Source organism: Struthio camelus, chromosome 6, assembly GCF_040807025.1.
Source record: "Struthio camelus isolate bStrCam1 chromosome 6, bStrCam1.hap1, whole genome shotgun sequence".
Classification (NCBI taxonomy): Eukaryota; Metazoa; Chordata; class Aves; order Struthioniformes; family Struthionidae; genus Struthio; species Struthio camelus.
In genome coordinates, this window is record NC_090947.1 from 14,510,795 (window position 1) to 14,529,314 (window position 18,520).

General features: G+C 38.9%; 1 protein-coding gene across 3 annotated transcripts in view; it reads right to left on the reverse strand.

Annotated features, from left to right (window-relative positions):
* Positions 1–18,312, reverse strand: part of GLS (glutaminase) — a 62,201-nt gene extending 43,889 nt beyond the window's left edge. The window contains exons 1-6 of one of the 3 annotated variants that reach the window (XM_068948303.1): positions 17,978–18,312; positions 10,384–10,480; positions 9,791–9,912; positions 3,507–3,636; positions 2,417–2,496; positions 1,933–2,096 (exon numbers count right to left, since the gene is read on the reverse strand). In XM_068948303.1, the coding sequence (XP_068804404.1) occupies positions 1,933–2,096; positions 2,417–2,496; positions 3,507–3,636; positions 9,791–9,912; positions 10,384–10,480; positions 17,978–18,297 (913 nt within the window). In that variant the 5' untranslated portion in view covers positions 18,298–18,312. Of the gene's footprint in view, positions 1–1,932; positions 2,097–2,416; positions 2,497–3,506; positions 3,637–9,790; positions 9,913–10,383; positions 10,481–17,295; positions 17,342–17,977 lie in introns of those variants that run through there. The other 2 variants (XM_068948302.1, XM_068948301.1) reach the window with 2 other exon arrangements.
* Between the last annotated feature and the right edge of the window lie 208 nt (positions 18,313–18,520).

Below are 18,520 nucleotides of genomic sequence, written 5' to 3' on the forward strand. Positions count from 1 at the left end.
TTTTAAAGCATTCTTTAGCATGTTTCATTTCTTCCTTTTATTTGCTGTTATGTTATTTCCATATCTGGAAAAACATTCCTTTTAAAGCATGAAGCATTCACTATATACTATTTTCACATGAAAATTAAATAATCATCTGTGACTACTAGACCAACCTCCAAAAAGGAAACATCTCAAGTCAGTCAGTATAAATTTTTTTTTTCCAAGTTATTCTATTAGTGAAAGGGCAAGACTGGTGCCTTAAATCCAAAAAAACTGAAGTTCCCCTAAAATACAAACTTATTTTCTATATACTAAAATATTTTAAAAATTGCCTGTGACACTCCTTATCTCTCTTGCAGTAGACGATCATGAATTGTTTCCATTTTCATTCATCTAACTGTACATAGATCCATGTATATTCCATGTCCTGTTCTATTCACATGTCAATAATGCAAGTGATCCCTGTCAAATATATTTTTGATTAATAGAAGATTCCAAGTAGGAAAAAAACACATCATTTCAATAGCTTCCTAACTCAACCTTCTTGGGTACCAGAAACCTGAATACCATTTAAAAAGAAGTTGCAAGTCAAATGACAATTCACAGCATCATAGACTGCTGGTTGGAAGGGACCTATGGAGGTCATCTGGTCCACCCTCACGCTCAAAGCAAGGCTAACAGCAGCACCAGATCAGGTCACTCATGGCTCTGTCCAGCCATGTCTTGACAACCTCCAAGTATGGTGAGTCCGCTACCTCTCTAACCATCCTGTTCCTCCTAGAGGACGAGTTTTCCCTAACATCCAACCTGAACCTCCCAAGTCAGTGTGGGGCCATTGCCCCTTGCTATATCACTTGCCACTGTCAAGAAGAGTTTCATGTCTTCATCTTTGTAACTGCTCTTCAAAAGTTTTAAGTAGACCCTATATGAGCCATTAAGCTCCCCTCTGCCAACCCAACCCAGAACAGATGCTCTCAACCTCTCCATGGGCGTTATGTGCAGCAGCCCCCTTGAATGAGGGTTCCCAACTCTGCAAACAGCCTCACCAGCGCTGAGTAGAGCATGAAACAGATACCTTCATATTATAAGACATCATATTTGAAAATTGTAGAAAAAAAGCACAGCAAAGCTTGACTAAACACTAGTTTTCCTGTTAATGATATATACTCATGTTGGTACTTCTTTACCACCTACTAACAGTCCTAAAAAGATGGGATAAATTGTCAAGCCTTATTTTACATGTAAATTTGGAAAGCTGATTTTAATGTATGTATTAAATGTTATTTATAGATGATAATTTAATATATTTGATAAGTCTGAATTCAATATAGTCCTTGACAAAGATATGCTATTAACTAAATATTAATTGCAATACCATGACAACTGAAACATCGTCTTTCTCTTACTGAGCAAGATCCGCTAGAAACGTCTGTTTTTCAGAGATAACATCCAGCATTTCCTCTAAGGCTACTTGAGTCATCCTCCTCAGATTTTACCATAGTGTTTTTAGAAGTAACATTTTCACACTGAGTATTAACATAACATAAAGAAGAAACAATCTAGATAAGTAAAGTATAAGAAATTATTGGTAAAGCACTCCTGCCACAAAAACCATTGTTTTGAATCCGTAGCTGAATTCAGTTTAGAGTGATCTGTGGGAAGGCATGTTCAGCTTCTACTTCTGCAAGCCAGCTAGCACTGCCCTCTGGCAACAGCCACTGCTTCTTCTCAGAGGGCTGAGAAGGAAAGTGGCAGACTGATTTTTAAGATATACATATAACAGTTTTAATTCTTTCATCACCATTTTTCAGAAAGCAAGATTAAGAAATACTTGCTACCAACTTTACTAAGTAAGAGGATACAGTACAAATGAACTGAAAGAAATCGGACAGGGCATTTTAGTTTTCTAAAACTGAGTATTTGCATTATTAAATATTCTTCAACTCTTACCATCTTCATTCAGGAACAATTTGTTGAATCTTAATCCACTAGGCTCTTTACCAACATATCTGTGCACATATTCTGTGCCAAGATCATTAACAGCAATAGCATATTTCAAAGGCTTTACACAGGACTGAAGACAAAATGGAACTTTGGTATCTCCAACAGAATGCCTGGTAAAAAGACAGATGAAGATGCTTAAAATTTCCTGCCCATCACCCAGCTTTATCATTTTGTTCAGTTCATAAGCACAACATAACCCGGTCTTAAATAGTATTTAGATAATATTTATTAAAGTATCAAAATAAGCCAGCCTCAACAAAAAAGTTGGTAAAAAAAAATAAGTTCAAAAAACAAGGATGACCAAGTGGATTTTACTTCTTAAATAACTGCAACAAAGCTTTTTCGTTAAACCATAACATATCACCAAATGCTATATATGGCTTTACAGTTTAAATCATTGAAACAGTAAAGTTTACAAGTTAAAAGATACCTCTGCCCATCCACCGTGCAAAGTGATACGCCCCACAAATCAGGGCTGAACTTGGCCAGTTGTGGAATATAGTCAGCAACCTATCATAACACGAAACAGAACAGAGACGTTTACACAAGCCAAAATATTTAGTTAAATGTCATTTCTATGTTAGTTAACTAAAACAAATGCCTGTGGAAAGGATATGCCAAGTATAACAGTTATTCTACTAATGATCACATAACAAATCTAAAATCTAATTATTGATTCATTATTATATCCATTATATCATTACTAAATAAAGTATTTTTTGTAATGAAAGTAAAAGCTTCAACGTGTTCTAAGAGGAATTCATGTCCTGCTAAATGCATATCTAAGATCTGCACATCATATAAAATTTTAGCTTGTAATGAAGTTCAGGTTTTTCAATTAGTTTAATGAAAATAAGAACTAGAATAAACTTCAATTATTATCACAGGTATGGTGTTGGCAATTATGTTGTCTGTCACACCACCCAGCCAATCATGTAAAGTAGCACACTTCTTTTACAGGCTAAGCTTAGTCTTACAAAATTATACAGCAGTTTTATAGTTCATGTAAAATAAAGAACACCACACTATTTTACCTTTCTGATCTCAAAACCTTTAAAGATTGTAAGATGGAGCTGTATTTCTCTCATAGTTTACAAGTTAAGTTGCAGACATAATTCAACTTGCAAAACTATTTTTACCAAGTTAACAGTTTCACTTCTTCCTTAAATGTTAAGGAAAAATCTCTCTACCTAACAAAGAGCAAATGAATTTGATTAATTTCAAGAAATCCATAGTAGTCTCACTGCTTCACAATGGTGATAATACACAAAAGGATGAGACTAGGGTTTTAAATTACTCTAACACAAACCGAAGTTTGAAAAGATCATTGGTTGAAAGAGCTCAAAAAATTTCTGCAATGCATTCTAGTCTCATCCCATTTTCTAAACACCTCAAGAAACAAAACCGTAGCTGTACTTCATTTGTGGCTCATTTTACCCTTAGCAACTTTTGAAGGAGAAAAAACAGACAACAGAAGACTAGCGCGTGCACACATACACACACACTTACAAACAGGTTACCTTTCCTCCTGATTGTTTTTTAGCACTTTCATATAGCTCATCAATATGTGAAGTAAACGACATAAAATCTGGAATGACAAACTTCCGCCTGAAAGCTTGAGTGAGTAACACGATATTACTTTGTACACACCTGCAAAATGTTAAAGCAAAAAAAAAAGTTCATTAGTATTTTGACAAAGAATTACTCTAAATAGTCAGTAGCTGCCACTGAAATAAAGACAGCCAGTCCCTTGAAGTTGTGTCTATAAGAATACATCTTCATTAGAAAGATTTTTCCATTCTCTAAGTTATAATTTTTTTTAATTAATTACAATTGTTTTATTCTGTTCACTTTTATTCCTTTTTATTTCAAATCTCTTATTTGAGGTTTTCACTCTAAGGTTATACTGCAAGGTACTACCGATGTTATATTTTGTCTTCAAGCAGCATCTAAGTTTCCAGAAGCGATCTAAGCCACATATTAGAATCACCACTATACAAAGGTCTTCCAATCCAGCCCTTGTTCAAAGTGCTAATTTCAAAGACAGATCAGGCTGCTGAGGCTGAAGGTTGGTTTCCCTCACTTCCAACTGGTTTCATCACGAATTGGACTAGAAAGCTACCAACAAACCAAATCAAAATGGTTTAAAAAGTTTATAGCCTATTAGGAATGGGGGCGGGAGGGAAGGAGTGGAGAAGAGGAGGAGGAGGAAGAGGAGGAGAGTGGAAGGACTCCATAAGAACTCTTAAACTTAACAAAATTTAACAGTTAGTACCTTAAGTCTATCTCTTCAAACTGTCACCAATGAAGTGATCTTTGTTGTATTTTACCCAAAATACAGTTACAGTTTTGTCCACACCCTCTATATATCAGCCCTTCTGGTATATTTAAAAAACTGATGAGATGAAAAGAAAAAGACTTATCTAGGAGAAACAGAGGACCAAAACAGGAGTTGAGACCTGCTGTTGCAAGACATTGCAAGACATTGCTATGTCTGCTGAAACATGACCTGATAAAGGGTATTAGCAACTCTATCCCAGTGAAAGAAAGAGGAGGGGAGGTTTCACCAAAGAAACAGTAATTTCCTAAAACATTCATATTGTGCTTTCTGGCAGCATTGAAGAAAGCACTAACATATTGTTAATTTAGACACACAAAATGTTCAAACTTAATGTCTAGGCCCATACTACACAGCTGAATGCATTCTTCCAACAAGGACTTCTGAAAAGTTAAAATTGTATTTTTGGGGGAAATATTTTTGGTTAGAACATTAACTTCCAATAATCCTATCATTAAAAGTCACTAGCAGTTCAAAATAAAGTTGCATGAAGATCAGCAAACAGACAGAATTATCTTCCCCTTGAATCCCCCTCCTTCAGTTTGGAGGCTTCAGTTTAAACTTCTTTGTACATAGGAGACTTTATCTCAAATTCAACTGACAACCGTTTCAAACACTGGTATGCACCACTCTAAGAGTGAAAGGGAAACAGTAATCCTGTTCATTTTTGTTCCCAGCAGCCTCCAATCACAGTTACCTAACTCCATGTAGAACATCCACCTTTCAAAAGTAATTAATATCAGTTATGGCAGTTATGCGTGCAGAAGAAATAACATACAGATGCATTAGGTTTAACCTTCAGATGCGCTTTAACATAGTTTGTATCATTCAGTGCTAGAAGCTTTCCCAAGAAACAAAATTAGAAGTTCATGTAACTCATTAGAAAGACTCAACAACACAAAGCGTGCAAACCAGTTGGAAGGCAGATGCATTGAGTCCTCTGATATCACATTACATTTCTGAAACAAGAGGCACATTTATACATGTCTAATACGCTCACTTCAGTAACTCAATTACTAAGCTAGAGAATGATACTCATTACACAAACAGCCTCGCTGGTTAAGGACATTCCCACACTTCTGCAAGTCAAACTTCTGCTAGGACAGTATCTGACTCCTATCCAGTCAAATCAAATTAATTAGCAAATAGATTAAATAATTATATTACAGATTAAATAATTAAATAAACAGGGGTTGAATTAATCTAGATGTTTATTTGGAATAATTACTGCATGGACAAAGCCATAGGGGTCTTAGTAAGCTCCAGTTAATGGGGCAGTAATATTGTCAGCCAGCAGAGGACACGAGTCTTGATAGCCTCTCATCTTCTGCACTTGACATCTCCTCCCCACTGACGCTTCTAAATCACATTCCAGGCATCCTCAGAGAGGAAGGGTCTGAGGCTCAGGAGGAATGAATGAAGCAACATGAAAAGATCATGGGGAGGAATTTAAATAAATTTTTACATTTATGTATTTACTGCTTATTTGTATAAGTAAAGGTGTCTCTGCAGTTAAACTGGAAGTGCAACATAGCCCTTATTATATCCCCCACATAGTAACAGCGTTCAAGATAGGAACACAATTAATCAATTAATCTTCCGGTCTCAGATGTTTCCATTTTTCCAAACTTTACAATCTCATCCTGCCAAATTCTCTCTTGCTAAATGCCAGGCCAAATCCTTCTTCTCCCATTTGAAAACATCTCTCTCTTCAAACTATAAAATCCCCTAGTACATTTGAGTTACAATACTATCACACTGCTTTTCACATGAACAAAAGGTCAAAATAAAGCAAGGTGGAGAAGATAGTGTTATGTTCATCAGGGACTGAGTCACCTTTCAATTTTTATGCCTATTATGTGCATATGTTGCACCTGCCCATTCATCTTCAGCAAGGTATAATTCAGAGGAATGTGTTAGTACTACACTTGAACAACCCGTTTTCTCTAGACTAAATTCAATTAACCCCCATCAGAAAGATGGATGGGCACAGAGAATAGTTTTTCATAGGTGACTCTCTCATGAACGTTCTAGAGGTGAGTCAGAAAGCACTGCATCTGTTCCTTGCCACATGTTTGTAACTAGTTTGCTTACTTCCTCCTTGAGGAGGACAAAACAACTCTCAAATTTACAGTACGTTACTCCTCCAACAATAAAAAGCCCTTCAACAAATCCCATTCCCCACAACCCTCTAATAGAAGATTAAGATGAGAGTTTTATAAAAACTGAATCTTCAGTCTCTAGCACAAAGTTAGGATCATTTTGTTCCTTCGGCCTACAACTTGTTACATTTACTCCAAGATATTTTCTCTCATTTTGAGTTCTGGCTCAGAGTGCTGATTATTGCTTTCATCTGCAAGGTATACAAAGCAGAGATCTGCTAAAGACTTACTCATGAACTCCCACAGTTCCCAGGGAGTTGTTAGACTATCTATATAGCAGAATGAGAACCTGATAAATCTTTCTGTTTAAAAAGTTATACTATAAGCACTACAGTAAGGAATGTGAAACTTCATTTCCAACTAGCAAGAGTAGTTTTGCATAAATGCTTAATATATTTAGACATTTTAGAGAAAATAAATGCAAGACTAATAGCTTTCGATAAATGAGACTAATATTAAACACAGCTAAAGAGCCTTCTACGTCTTCAGTTACAAAAGCTTTTTAACCACACTAATAGGATAAAAACATTTTTTAATATCTAGGTTAAGTAAATCTAAAATGAAGGGTTTCAGGATTTGCTATCTAGATTTAGAGAGGAGCATAGCAGTTCTACAGAAAATAGCTAAGCCTGTTTGAGATCTAGTAACAGATTGTTAGATTTATGCTTAGAATGGAACATATCCAAATTGCTGCTCCCTACCAGCAGATCAGAGAAGATCTGGCTAGCAAAATCACAATTCAAGGTCAATAAAGTGGGACAGGCAGTACTTTCTGACAAAGGCTAGGTCTATACAGCCAAGTAAGTTATTTTGAAAAAGAAACGAATGTAAACTCACATAGTACTCAATAGGTACTATTCCATTCAAGTTTACACCCTTTTCAGAAAAGTCTATTCCGAATGCCTCACAACTTATGCCTCACAGCTTTTCTTGTTTTTTTTTTCCTTTCTTTCTTTTTTTGCCATAGACACTGACCAAAGTATTACTACTTAAGGAAAAGTGCTTTCACAAGTCTATTTTTCCAGTTAGCAAAGTGCTGTGAGTTAAAGAAAAAGCTAAGGAAAGTGGGAGGGTTGTTTAAAAAGATTAGAAATTTTCAAATAGAGTAGCTAAAATGTTATAACTACAGACCTAAATATTAGGATATGTCATAACATGCACACACTTCATGAGGAAGATTAGAGCGCACAAGCAACCAAACAAATTCGGAAGATTAAGTTTTACCTAACAGTAATTAGATTTAAATATAGTAATATAGCTACATTGGTAGCAAAATAAACAAAAACAAACAAAAAACCCAACTCATAGCAACCTAACCAGCACACCATGCTGCTTTCATTAAGTAAGCTTTTCTCAATGAGATATCATGCCACCAAGACTACATGTAACATTATGTAGATATATCATAAGCAGCTGATTCAAGAGATTTGTCAAGCTCTCCCTCTGAAACACCTGCACTAAGAAAGTCTTCCATGGCAGCAGTTCTGGAGATAAAAGATGAAAAATTCAAGTCCTTTTGCCTGCAATATGAAGATTTTCTCCCAATGTTTACTTGTCCTTTGAAATGCAGAGCATTGAAAAGCTTCACAATAAGGCAATTTTAATCAAATTGCAATCTAATGTTTAGAATAAGTAAAAAGTCATTAAACTTCTTTTATAAAGATATACAATACAGAAGCATGACCTAAAATGTTTTACAGGTAGTTTGGACTGGAATGGATTGATTTAGCTAAGCTTCTGCTATTGATACTCTATGTTATTTACCCCTGCTGCTTTATTTGCTTTAACAGCTTTGGATTCAAATTCAACAGGAGAATTCCCAAACACAGAAGTTGGTGAGGTAACTGAAGCTTTAAAGGCATGAGGTAAGTACAGTTGAGCAGTTAAGTGACTATATTTCAAATCTTAAACACTTGGGTAGGAAAATCAAAAACAGAGAACCTTGTGCAAGTTTCCAAAGAGCAAATGCAGAGTGCCCCAGAGGAACAGGTAACTTAAATTTTTTAAAATCTATTTTTATAAAAACAGGTTGAGAACACCTTCTGCTATGAAGGAAAGTCTGCTATGTGAAAAGGAATCACCTTTCCATCTGCTCTAGTCTTCACGCACAAAACTGTTCCTACAGAAGATGCAGCCATGTAAGTTTTCCACAAGTTACTATAGCAGCATGCACTCCCCTAATACAGGGGATCAAATCCTAGAAATATGATGTAGAACACAGTCCAATCGTCAAGCCTCTAACTAGCAATTGCTTGTGGGTTTTTTTTTTTCCCCCAATACAGAGACCTTGCCTACCCAGAATTTCTAGTGTACCAGTAAAAACAAGCCCTTTTGGTGTTAGTGTAACGCACAACAGCAGATTTTTCAAATCCAACCATACACGCAGAAAGTTTCTGACTCTAACACAGAAATAGCACTAAATAGCATTATTTCACAACTTCAAAAAATGCTTGTCCAGTACAGAATAATAGAAATGTACCACTCTGAAAAAAGTATACTCTTCATGAAAGAAGCAGCTTTTAGATATTATGTCCTTTGCCCTGTAGGGAACAAAGAAATATAGGCTCAAAAACAGTCTACAAATTCCATTTCCAGATTTGAGTCCCCAAATTTACAAGTTTTTGGCACACAAACTGTAAATAGCAGAGTGGATGAGTGTGCTTGGAATGAACTGAAGATAAGCTGACAGTGCTTATACTGTTTAGCGGACTACAGACATTTCTTAAACAGAAGTATCAGTAAAACACTGCACATAAATCTTTTCCAAAACAGACCATTAAAGCAATGCCTGCAGCCCTAAGTGCTCTCATCTCTACATATCTTGAAGTTTAGTTCACCTCTCTATTTTTCATATATTCATTTTAGAGTTAACTCCACATATGCTCCTAACTCAATGCTAGAAATGCTCCGAAAATCTTATGTTACACAGAAGCAGCTCACTGAATAGAAGGTTAAAAACCGATGATGCAGTGAGAAGTCTATGTGCTCATACTGAATATATCATGTTGCAGAAATTAGTTTATTTGACACCCAACTCAAGAGTTGCAGTAGGGGTTCAGATACACGTGCAAGTAACACTGATACACAGAACTCTTTTGCTGAGATGTAACACTGCGCTACATTTCATGAAACCACAAAAAACCTTAATATGAAAACAGCATCAGTATGACTGAGAGCAGGTTTCACCCCCTTTCTAATTACACAATGATTTATATACTGTATGTCTCTCCTAAGACAGCAGTCAATAATACACACACAACATCCATTCAGAATTTTACAGTAACATTATTAACAGGAAGTTTACTTTTTAAAAAGGTCTTTGTCCAGCATAACACCATCTGAAGTTGTCTGAAGGGTCAGTCTTAACATATCCATGCACTCTTTCAATCTGGGATCAGATGTACGTAATCCTGTAGATTTGAGTGCCTATTACAATAAAACAATAATTACTAAAATGAAAAAATGTTATTACAATAAAGCTCTCTATTGTTCAGTCTTATTTACCAAAAGAAGAAACATCTGCTACTACATATAAAGACATGTTGTTTTTTTTTTTTTTGAGCCTTTTGCCATTTCGGCTACTTCTGATGTCAAAAGATCAGGTCTGATATCCATGGCAGTCCATCTACGCTTCACACAATCATAAATACTACCCAGGTCTAACCATACACATAGCCCCTTTTAAGTATACTTTTACATTCATTATGTAAGTGAACAGTAATACTAGTAGGCTCCTGGTAGTTCTCTTACTTTATTCAGAGACAACATTAGGAGGGAAAAAAGTCACAACCACGCATAACATGGTTGTTTTCATGATAATATGCTTGCACTTGAAATGTTTATAAAAATAAAAACTTGTAAAAGTTTTCATATAGCATTTTGGAACAGCAGACTTACAGTAATGAACTTATGAACTGGTATTTTTTCTTGCCCTTCCGCAATAGTATAGAAGAGCAGATCTTCCAAGCTAGGCAGGAGACCTTGCTTCATCTTGCTGAAAGAAAGAAAACACATACACAGATTAATTTAGTACACACACATTTTTGCACTGTTTACAAAAAAGTTTTTATTATCAATATAACTGCTACTATTAACTGCTACTATTAAAAGATTGTTGCAATCAAAGTTTAATTCAGCTTGAGACACAAAAAACAGTAATAATAAAAGGAGCATATATATGATTCAGTTAAAATGTTTGTCTGCTATTGTAAACCAAGTCATATTTTTACTAACATATATTTATTTCTAAGATTATATTTTAAAAAGTTCTTGCAGCAGATCCATCACATTTTCCTCTTCATGACGTTACAGAAGATAGAAGTGTTACTTGTACAGAGGGTAAAGTATTTGTAAGACTCAGAGCCCTGCATGTCTCCTAAAAACACTGTTAAGAGCAGACTGGCACAATTCCACAGACTAGAAAAAAGTAAAAGATGATGCATGTGTATTATTTTCTTCAAAATACTGTTTTTAAAAGCCATATTTTTTAAAAAAGAAAGTTGAGAAGTGCTAATGACCACAGAAGCAATTTAAATAGTTCAGTAGGTTGTCAGTTAACACTAATGATTCAAATTAAGATGCAAGAAATACCTGAAAGGCTTTTGTCCTTCTAAAAGCTTATGTCGGTCACATCAGTTACAGTGAAAGTAAGCAAAGCCATCTGCAGCATTACACAGTAACCTGAACCAGCTCAGGCACCAGAAGCGGTAGTTCTCAGGAAGCAGACTTAGCAGAATTAACATGCAGCATAGGTTCATCCCTAATGATCAGTGTGTACTAATAAATTGACTTTAAAATTATTCCATGTGTTAACTGTTTTACTATATGAGATGTACTACTTATATGCCTGTACCTTATCACAACTTAGATATCCATTTCAAGTGAAACGTGAAGGAAATCTTCCAGATTTAGTATCAAGACTTCTTCCAAGTAGGCTATGATACTGACAGTTTTCCTTCAAAACCTTCAAAAGTTCAAAAAAAGTCTTACCTCACAGTTTCATCTTTTCTTGCTATTCCAATGTATCCTACAGCAGGTAGGAATACAAGTCTCTACTCAACTCTTTATACTTCCCCTGTAATTACTGTATTGCAACAGATTGCTGGAATCCTACTTCAGGAATGTGCACTTCCAAACTTTAACAGGCAGTGACAGCAAACAGCAGATCAAATAGATCAATCCTTTTTGTCTAGAAAGGAATCTAAGCACTTCAGAGGACTAAATCAATTTAGACAAAGCCAGTGCTTTAATAGTTGACGCACAAATATGAAAACAAAAATAAAAATTATCCTCCAGTAAATGTAATCTAACTAAAATGGATAATATGTAGTCCTATATTATTACTAGATCATGATTGATCGTTGAACTTGATGGCTAAAATATTGGGAATACTTTGTTACTGCCCCATAACATAAAAGTTATTACCTAAAACAAGAGAGAGACGGAGCGAGAGCGAGCGTGCGGGTGCGCAAAAGAAGCAAACAAATTCAGATCATGAAAGTTTTCACGTGATTACAAATTCTTTGAATTGCAAAGAAAGATGACCCTCAGTATTCTGGGTTATAAGTATAATAAATACGGCAATTGGACATAGAACCTAGGTAGGCCACTGAAGCTTTATAGTTAGACTTAATCCTTCCTCTTCTCCTATTAGCTTACACTAGTTCAACAGCACGTCAGAGTGACGATTAAGTATTTTTAATAAAAAAACTAAATACCTTTTAAATTTTGAAGACAGCCTTTTTGATTAACTTGCCTCCCTCCTTTCCTCACAACCAGCAATAAAAAACTGTAGTAAAAATCTCACTTCTTATTTTCCAATTTAATACTCTGTACCTACATACTAAGAACAGAAGACAGCTTTGTAAGGCAACAGAACTTTCCTTGTTTTTCAGCCAGGATTAGTCCGGCTGACTAATGCATAGACAGGCTGGCAGTTCAACCAAGACAAACACTTGCAACTACCTCAAGCAAATTACTGAATAGCATTTCTCTTGAAGAAAATTTAAGTCATCCATTTTGCACGTTGCAGCTCCAATCTTTCGAGAAAAGCATTTCCAGACAAGCCAACAGAACCAAAATAAACAACATACCAATAAAATTTTCATCCTAAATCTGCATCTTAGCTGTGTAGCTGTGTACTTTTCTTAAAGCTATGCTGAGTAACATATTTAGTCTACACCCCTGAATTTCACCCATTTAAACAGAGCATTTAAGTAAGCTCCCCAAAGCGCTGAGAATAATCTAATATCTTATGTAATGTCTCTGCTACCAGACTTGCTATTGGATTGCTGAAGATCTGGTAGCCTACATCCAAACTTATATTCCACTTTGACACACAAAAAAAAAACACCTTATAAACATATTCAGAAATTTTAACTGGTAATCAACTTCATTACAAATTTCTTAACTGTTACTCAGATTTTTATAGCTGTCTCAAATGTGGAATTCCTTTGAAGGGTGCAGAACAAAACTTCAAAATTTGACCAATATTTTTTATCTGCCTCTTTGTAAGACTTTCATCTATTAGATGTGCACTTTTCATAGTATATGTATTCTCTCCTGAAATAATTTCCGTATCTTTCACATCTGCTGTTGCTCCATTTTGAGTCAGTCAGCTTAATTTAACAATAGATCTGCACTGGCTGCCAAAGCAAAGAGGACAGCATTCAATATATTTACAGAAAATTATTCTTTCTCAAATAGTCCATCTTTTGATAAAGTTTATCAGTTAAATAGAGGTGGAAAAGCTTGCTCTGCAGTTTATCAGGTCAATGATGTCAGTAACAAATGTTTGCTTAACCTAAAAGCAGTGTTTTGGCACCAGGAGCACACTTAGCAAGACAGTGTTGTTCAGCATAGGTTGTAAAGAGCTATGTTTTTGAAGTCAAGGGAACTCGCTATTTTCACAGCCAAGGTAAAGTGGAAATTCGAGTTTATTCTCTGCTTTATGAGTCAGGCTGCATTCTGACAAATTAGAAAACGTAAAAGGAAAATAATTAGCACCAGGTTATTACAACTAGAATTCTTCAGTGGTACTCTAATTTATAGACTAGAATATGGTAGATGGTCCACTTTTCACAAGTAGCATGCAGAAACCACAAGTGCAAGGCTTTTGCTGTCCATACCAGACCCAGAGGTCCTACAGAGACAATCTTATTTTAAGAAAAGTCAAATTATAATTCTTACAATATAAAATAGTTTTAGTATGAAATAAGGTGGGTGACTTTCCTTGTATCAGACAACTGCCTTATAGCTTATAACTGCCTTATCTATATATAGATGGCCTGAAACTGCCAATTCATTTCACACAGGCTGCTCACCTGCTAATGAAACCATCACTTCTGCTATCCAGCAGGGATGAATGGCTAGAGCAAGAAAGCCTTCTCCAATTAAAAAAGAAAAATTTCATGCTTTACACTTACAGTATAACTGGATAAAATGCAGAACAAGATTTACAAAACCATGAATGATATAAAGATATGACAAGGTCGATGATGGTATCAGACCTCATCGTTAACAGTAAGACATCAATATAAGCTCACAACAATTAAAAGCTACAAGTAAGGGGCTGCAACTTGCAGTCTGAATCTACTCTCTATAAAGCAGGTACCCTGCAGAAGCTGTCACAACACTATAGATAACTGATCTCCAGCTGAAACATGAGTGCCTGTCATGTCACCGGAGCACTAGCTCCTGCCCACATGCAGAGCCAGGCCCTAATCCCATTAACAATGGTGGGCAACCCTTTACCTATGAACTTTCCAACATTCAGAGAAAGCTGTATTTATATACCTTCTTACCAGAGATGGTCACGTTTTAGACGATATCAAAGTGTGTTTGCTGAAAACAAAATCTGTTACTTGAAAACTTTAGTTAGCCTCTAAGGAAATTATCAACGGCCTGATGGAAGCCAAGGTCAAATATAATTTCTTGCAATCTGCAAGTAATTGTATCCACTCTCTGTCAGCAGAGACAAGGTGAGATGAACCACTGTTACTTTATAGTTATTCCTCTGTAAGCTGGCCTGGATATCAAAGTAAAATGAATTTAAAATGATATCTCCAAAGTTTAATCCTGTCCTTAAAAAGGAACTACTACCACTCCCCTGTCAATTTAAGAAGAAAATGAGGAAACATTTTTGCTAACCATTTTATTGTATTCCATAAACCAGTACCTATCACTATTATATTTTCACTATACATTAAAAATCAGAATCGCTCATGTTTTGCTCCTTCCCCTCACCTTACTAAATCCCTTTGTAACTTAGGAACTGCTTATATGAAAATAAAATACATTTGGCCCTACTACTATCCAATATAAGACATAGAAAGAACAATGCACAGTTAGACTGAAAGTAGAATTAGACACTATTAAATATTATACAAGTTTACAATTTAGGATTGTACTAGGTTATTGCTCCTTAAATACTTAAGCATAAACATAAATATGATTACAGTTTCATCCACAGCCTTCGTTAGTCAAAATTAGTGGTCTATAACCACTTCTCAGGTTAACCCAATATATTTTCGAAAGGAAAAACATTTGAAGTCTCAGTTGAATATGTACATGCAGGCTGGAAAGCATGGAGTAAAGGCATGAAGGATAGATATTTAGGAAAACACGTGCAAGTAGATCTGGAGAAATAAACAGGTTATGCAATGGGATCCTAGTTATTCCCCCAGGCCGCTCAAGGGGCCTACTAGGGATTAACCTGTTCTACATTTCTGTACAGTCTTTGCATGAAACATTTTAACTTTTTAGTTGCAACTACTACTCTCTTTGCACAAGACTGTTAAGCAAGCAAACAAGGAAGAAAAATCTCAGTTCTGTCTTTTGACATCGCAGGTTATTCCAGTTTCCCAGAACCATGACTTGATAACAGAAGAGCAAAAGAGCAAAAAAAGATTGTTGTCCGCAATCCATCTGCAAAACAACTCCAGTGCGAATGACAGGATGGCAAGGCGCTGGAATCGGAACACAGACTGGACTAACTCAGACCGGTTGCCAAGTCAGTCCAGCATCCGAGAGATCTTCACGTTCCTTCCAAATCCTACACCCTGCCTGAACACAGCAATGACTTCCACATGCTCTGTACCACATAGAGATGCTTAAGGAAGACCGTCACGATCCTGCATTGAGGAAAAGAAGAACGAAAGCGTCCAGCAGTTTGGCTGATCCACGTTAGCCAGAAGTTTGGCTAATGGGCCACCAGGAATTCCTGCACAGCCTGAACTGAAAAGAAACTGTTTTTGTTCCTAACTAAATGCACAGCTATCCTTTTTTTCAATGCTTTAGATAATTGTTCTTTGTATATTTGGAGGCAAGGCTCAAAGAACAAGCATCTGACTTTCAAACACATCCGGTTGTCAAAGGAAAAAAAATTTTTTTTAAGTGTTTAATCGGTTCATGACCGTACAGCTTTTCCAAATGTATTAGAAATAATACAAGTTCTGTCAATTAGGGAAATAGTTATAAATACTCAGTTTAAGAAAACATCACCTTTTGGATATATCACCTTTCCAACATAAGGTCTGCTATGAAATACATATTATTTAATAATTCAAAGAAAACCCTTTACAGTGGGTTTTTTTTTTGAAGTTTTTAGTGGCACTGTATGTATTTCTCATTGAAAATGAAAGAATAAACTTTATAAACCACACCTACTTGAACCACCTTTGAAGTAATTTTTTTGTTCCAAAACATTATGCATAAAACTAATTCAAACCACAGGCTTCATATACAACAATGTACCAAACAATATAATCTAATAACAATAAAATATATATATGATATGTATTATCATGCATGGTTACATAATCTGACATGCATGTGTATACACTTTTTTTTTTAAAAGCAGTTTGACAGCAGAAATTACACTTGAAGCCTTTAAAGAAGGCAGTATGCCACTGAAACAAAAGGCTTGAACCAAGCCAAGCAGCAAAATATTTGGTGGGAGGAGGGGGAAAAGAAAAACAAGATAGATTCTTTCCTCTGCTACCAGACTGGACGAGTGAGTACAAGCTCATACTAAAAAACGCTCCCAAAACTAAAACTATTACCAAGCTAAGGGCTGAAGCCTTCCAGACCGACCTCGTAGAATCTCTTCCAGACTGCCTCGTAGCAGTAGGTTAACAATGACTTCTCTCACTGTCAAAGCACCATACCCTGTCTTGGTCTTACTCCCTCCCTTTTTTGCCTTTCTTCTTCCAGCTAATACATGCAGCAAAGCATGGGAAAGAAGCTTGGTTTTACAGATTTTATTTACACCTCCCTATACAGGGCACAGGGAAGTCGACACGTGGGCAGTCTGTGAGAAAGCCAAGGGGCAGGTCCCAAACAAGCATGAAGGGGATGGGTCTTCACAGGGCTTGCAGCTAGGCTGTTACACTTTTTCTAAGAGGTTAACAAAGATACAAAGTGTACACAGGCTCAAAAAAGCTAAGGAACAAACTAGGAGGCAAAAACAATTTTTTTTTTTCCCAAGAGACTCTTTGCAGAACTGCATAACGCTGGAGGCTAACAGAGCATTCAAGAGAGTCATCGCTATGTTTGCCTTGTCATTATCCTCTGTCCCAGGTAGCTGCTGCTGGTCATCACTAGGGACACAAACGGGAGTCGCTATGCCTGCCCCGACCCATTCTTGCAGGAGTATTTGAAGTTCTAGCTGAAGGAATACGAACTTCAAGGTATCATTCTCACACCTTCACGTACCTTTGTCACCTAGGCACAAATCGGGACCTCCCTGGCAGAGGGACACAGGCTGTAGCGCCCCGTAAACGCTTGCCCGTACCGCCACCTGGCACCTACCCCTAAGCACACCAGACGCGGATAGGCATGCTGAAGACACCGCTGTACAACTCCCAAGGCAGACCTACGCCGCTACCTCAACTACTACTGGAAGATGACGCAGCTCTAACTTCTCGCGAAAAAGCACCTTATGCAAACAGCAGCCCTAGGGGGAAAAAAAAAACAAACACACACCACCAACAAACAACCACAACGCCCCACCGGCCTCCTCCCGGGGACGCGGCGCCGACCCCGAGCCCGGCGGCGGCGCCAGGACGGGGAAGCGACTTCGAGCACGTGCGCGCGGGCACGGCGCGTGGGGGGGGGGGGAAGGGAAACGATGCTGCCCCGCCCCACGCGCGCACATCTCCTGCCCGCCTGCGGCTACGCTCCTAGGCCGCCTTTCACAGCCGGCTGGACCCCACCGACCTCCGCGGCCGCCTCCCGCGCCAGCGGCCCACGCAGAGCGGCCCGAACACCGCGCGGGCACCGCGACGCCCGCCCCACGCCCCGCACTCGCCGCGGCCGGCGGCGGCAGGACCCTGCGGCGGCCGCGGAGGAGGGGTGGGGGGGGGCGCGGAGGGCGGAAGGGAGGGGGGGGGCGGCGATGCCCCGCACCTGCCCCGGGCCCCCCCGCCGGCCCCCCGCGCAGGGCGCCGCTCACATGGCGCCGCCGCCGCACGCCCCGCCCCGCCGCACTCACTTCTCGCCGCCGCCGCCTCCGGCCAGCTCCTTGCCGCCGCCGCCGCCGTGGTTGTTGTTGGGGCCGCCGGCGGGGGAGGGGGGCTCGGCGGGGGGCGCCGGCGGCTGCTGCGCCGCCTTCCCCGGCTCCTCCAGGGCCCCCTCCGAGCGGGTGCAGAGCCCCCGCGCCGTCGGCAGCGCCGGGCGGCGGCGGGAGGCGGGCGGGCTGGCGCCGAAGGCGGCCAGCGGCGGCGGGAGGCGGGCGGGGCCGGCGGCGGGGCCCGGCGGCTGGTTGAGCCGCAGCAGCTCCCGCAGCAGCGCCGAGCGCCACAGCCGCATCATGCTGCGCCACTTCCCTCCGCCGAGTGCCCCAGCCGGCCGCCTGCCGCGCCGCTCGCGCCGCGCCGAGCCCGCCCCCGCGCCTCCCTCATTGGCGGCGCCCGCCTAACTGTCAGCCAGCCGGCTCCCTCATTGGCCAGCGCCAACGCCACTCCGGCTCGGCCACGCCCCGGCGGCAGGCCGGGCCGCCGCGGTGCACCGGGGTCTGGGCGCCTGAGGCCGCCTG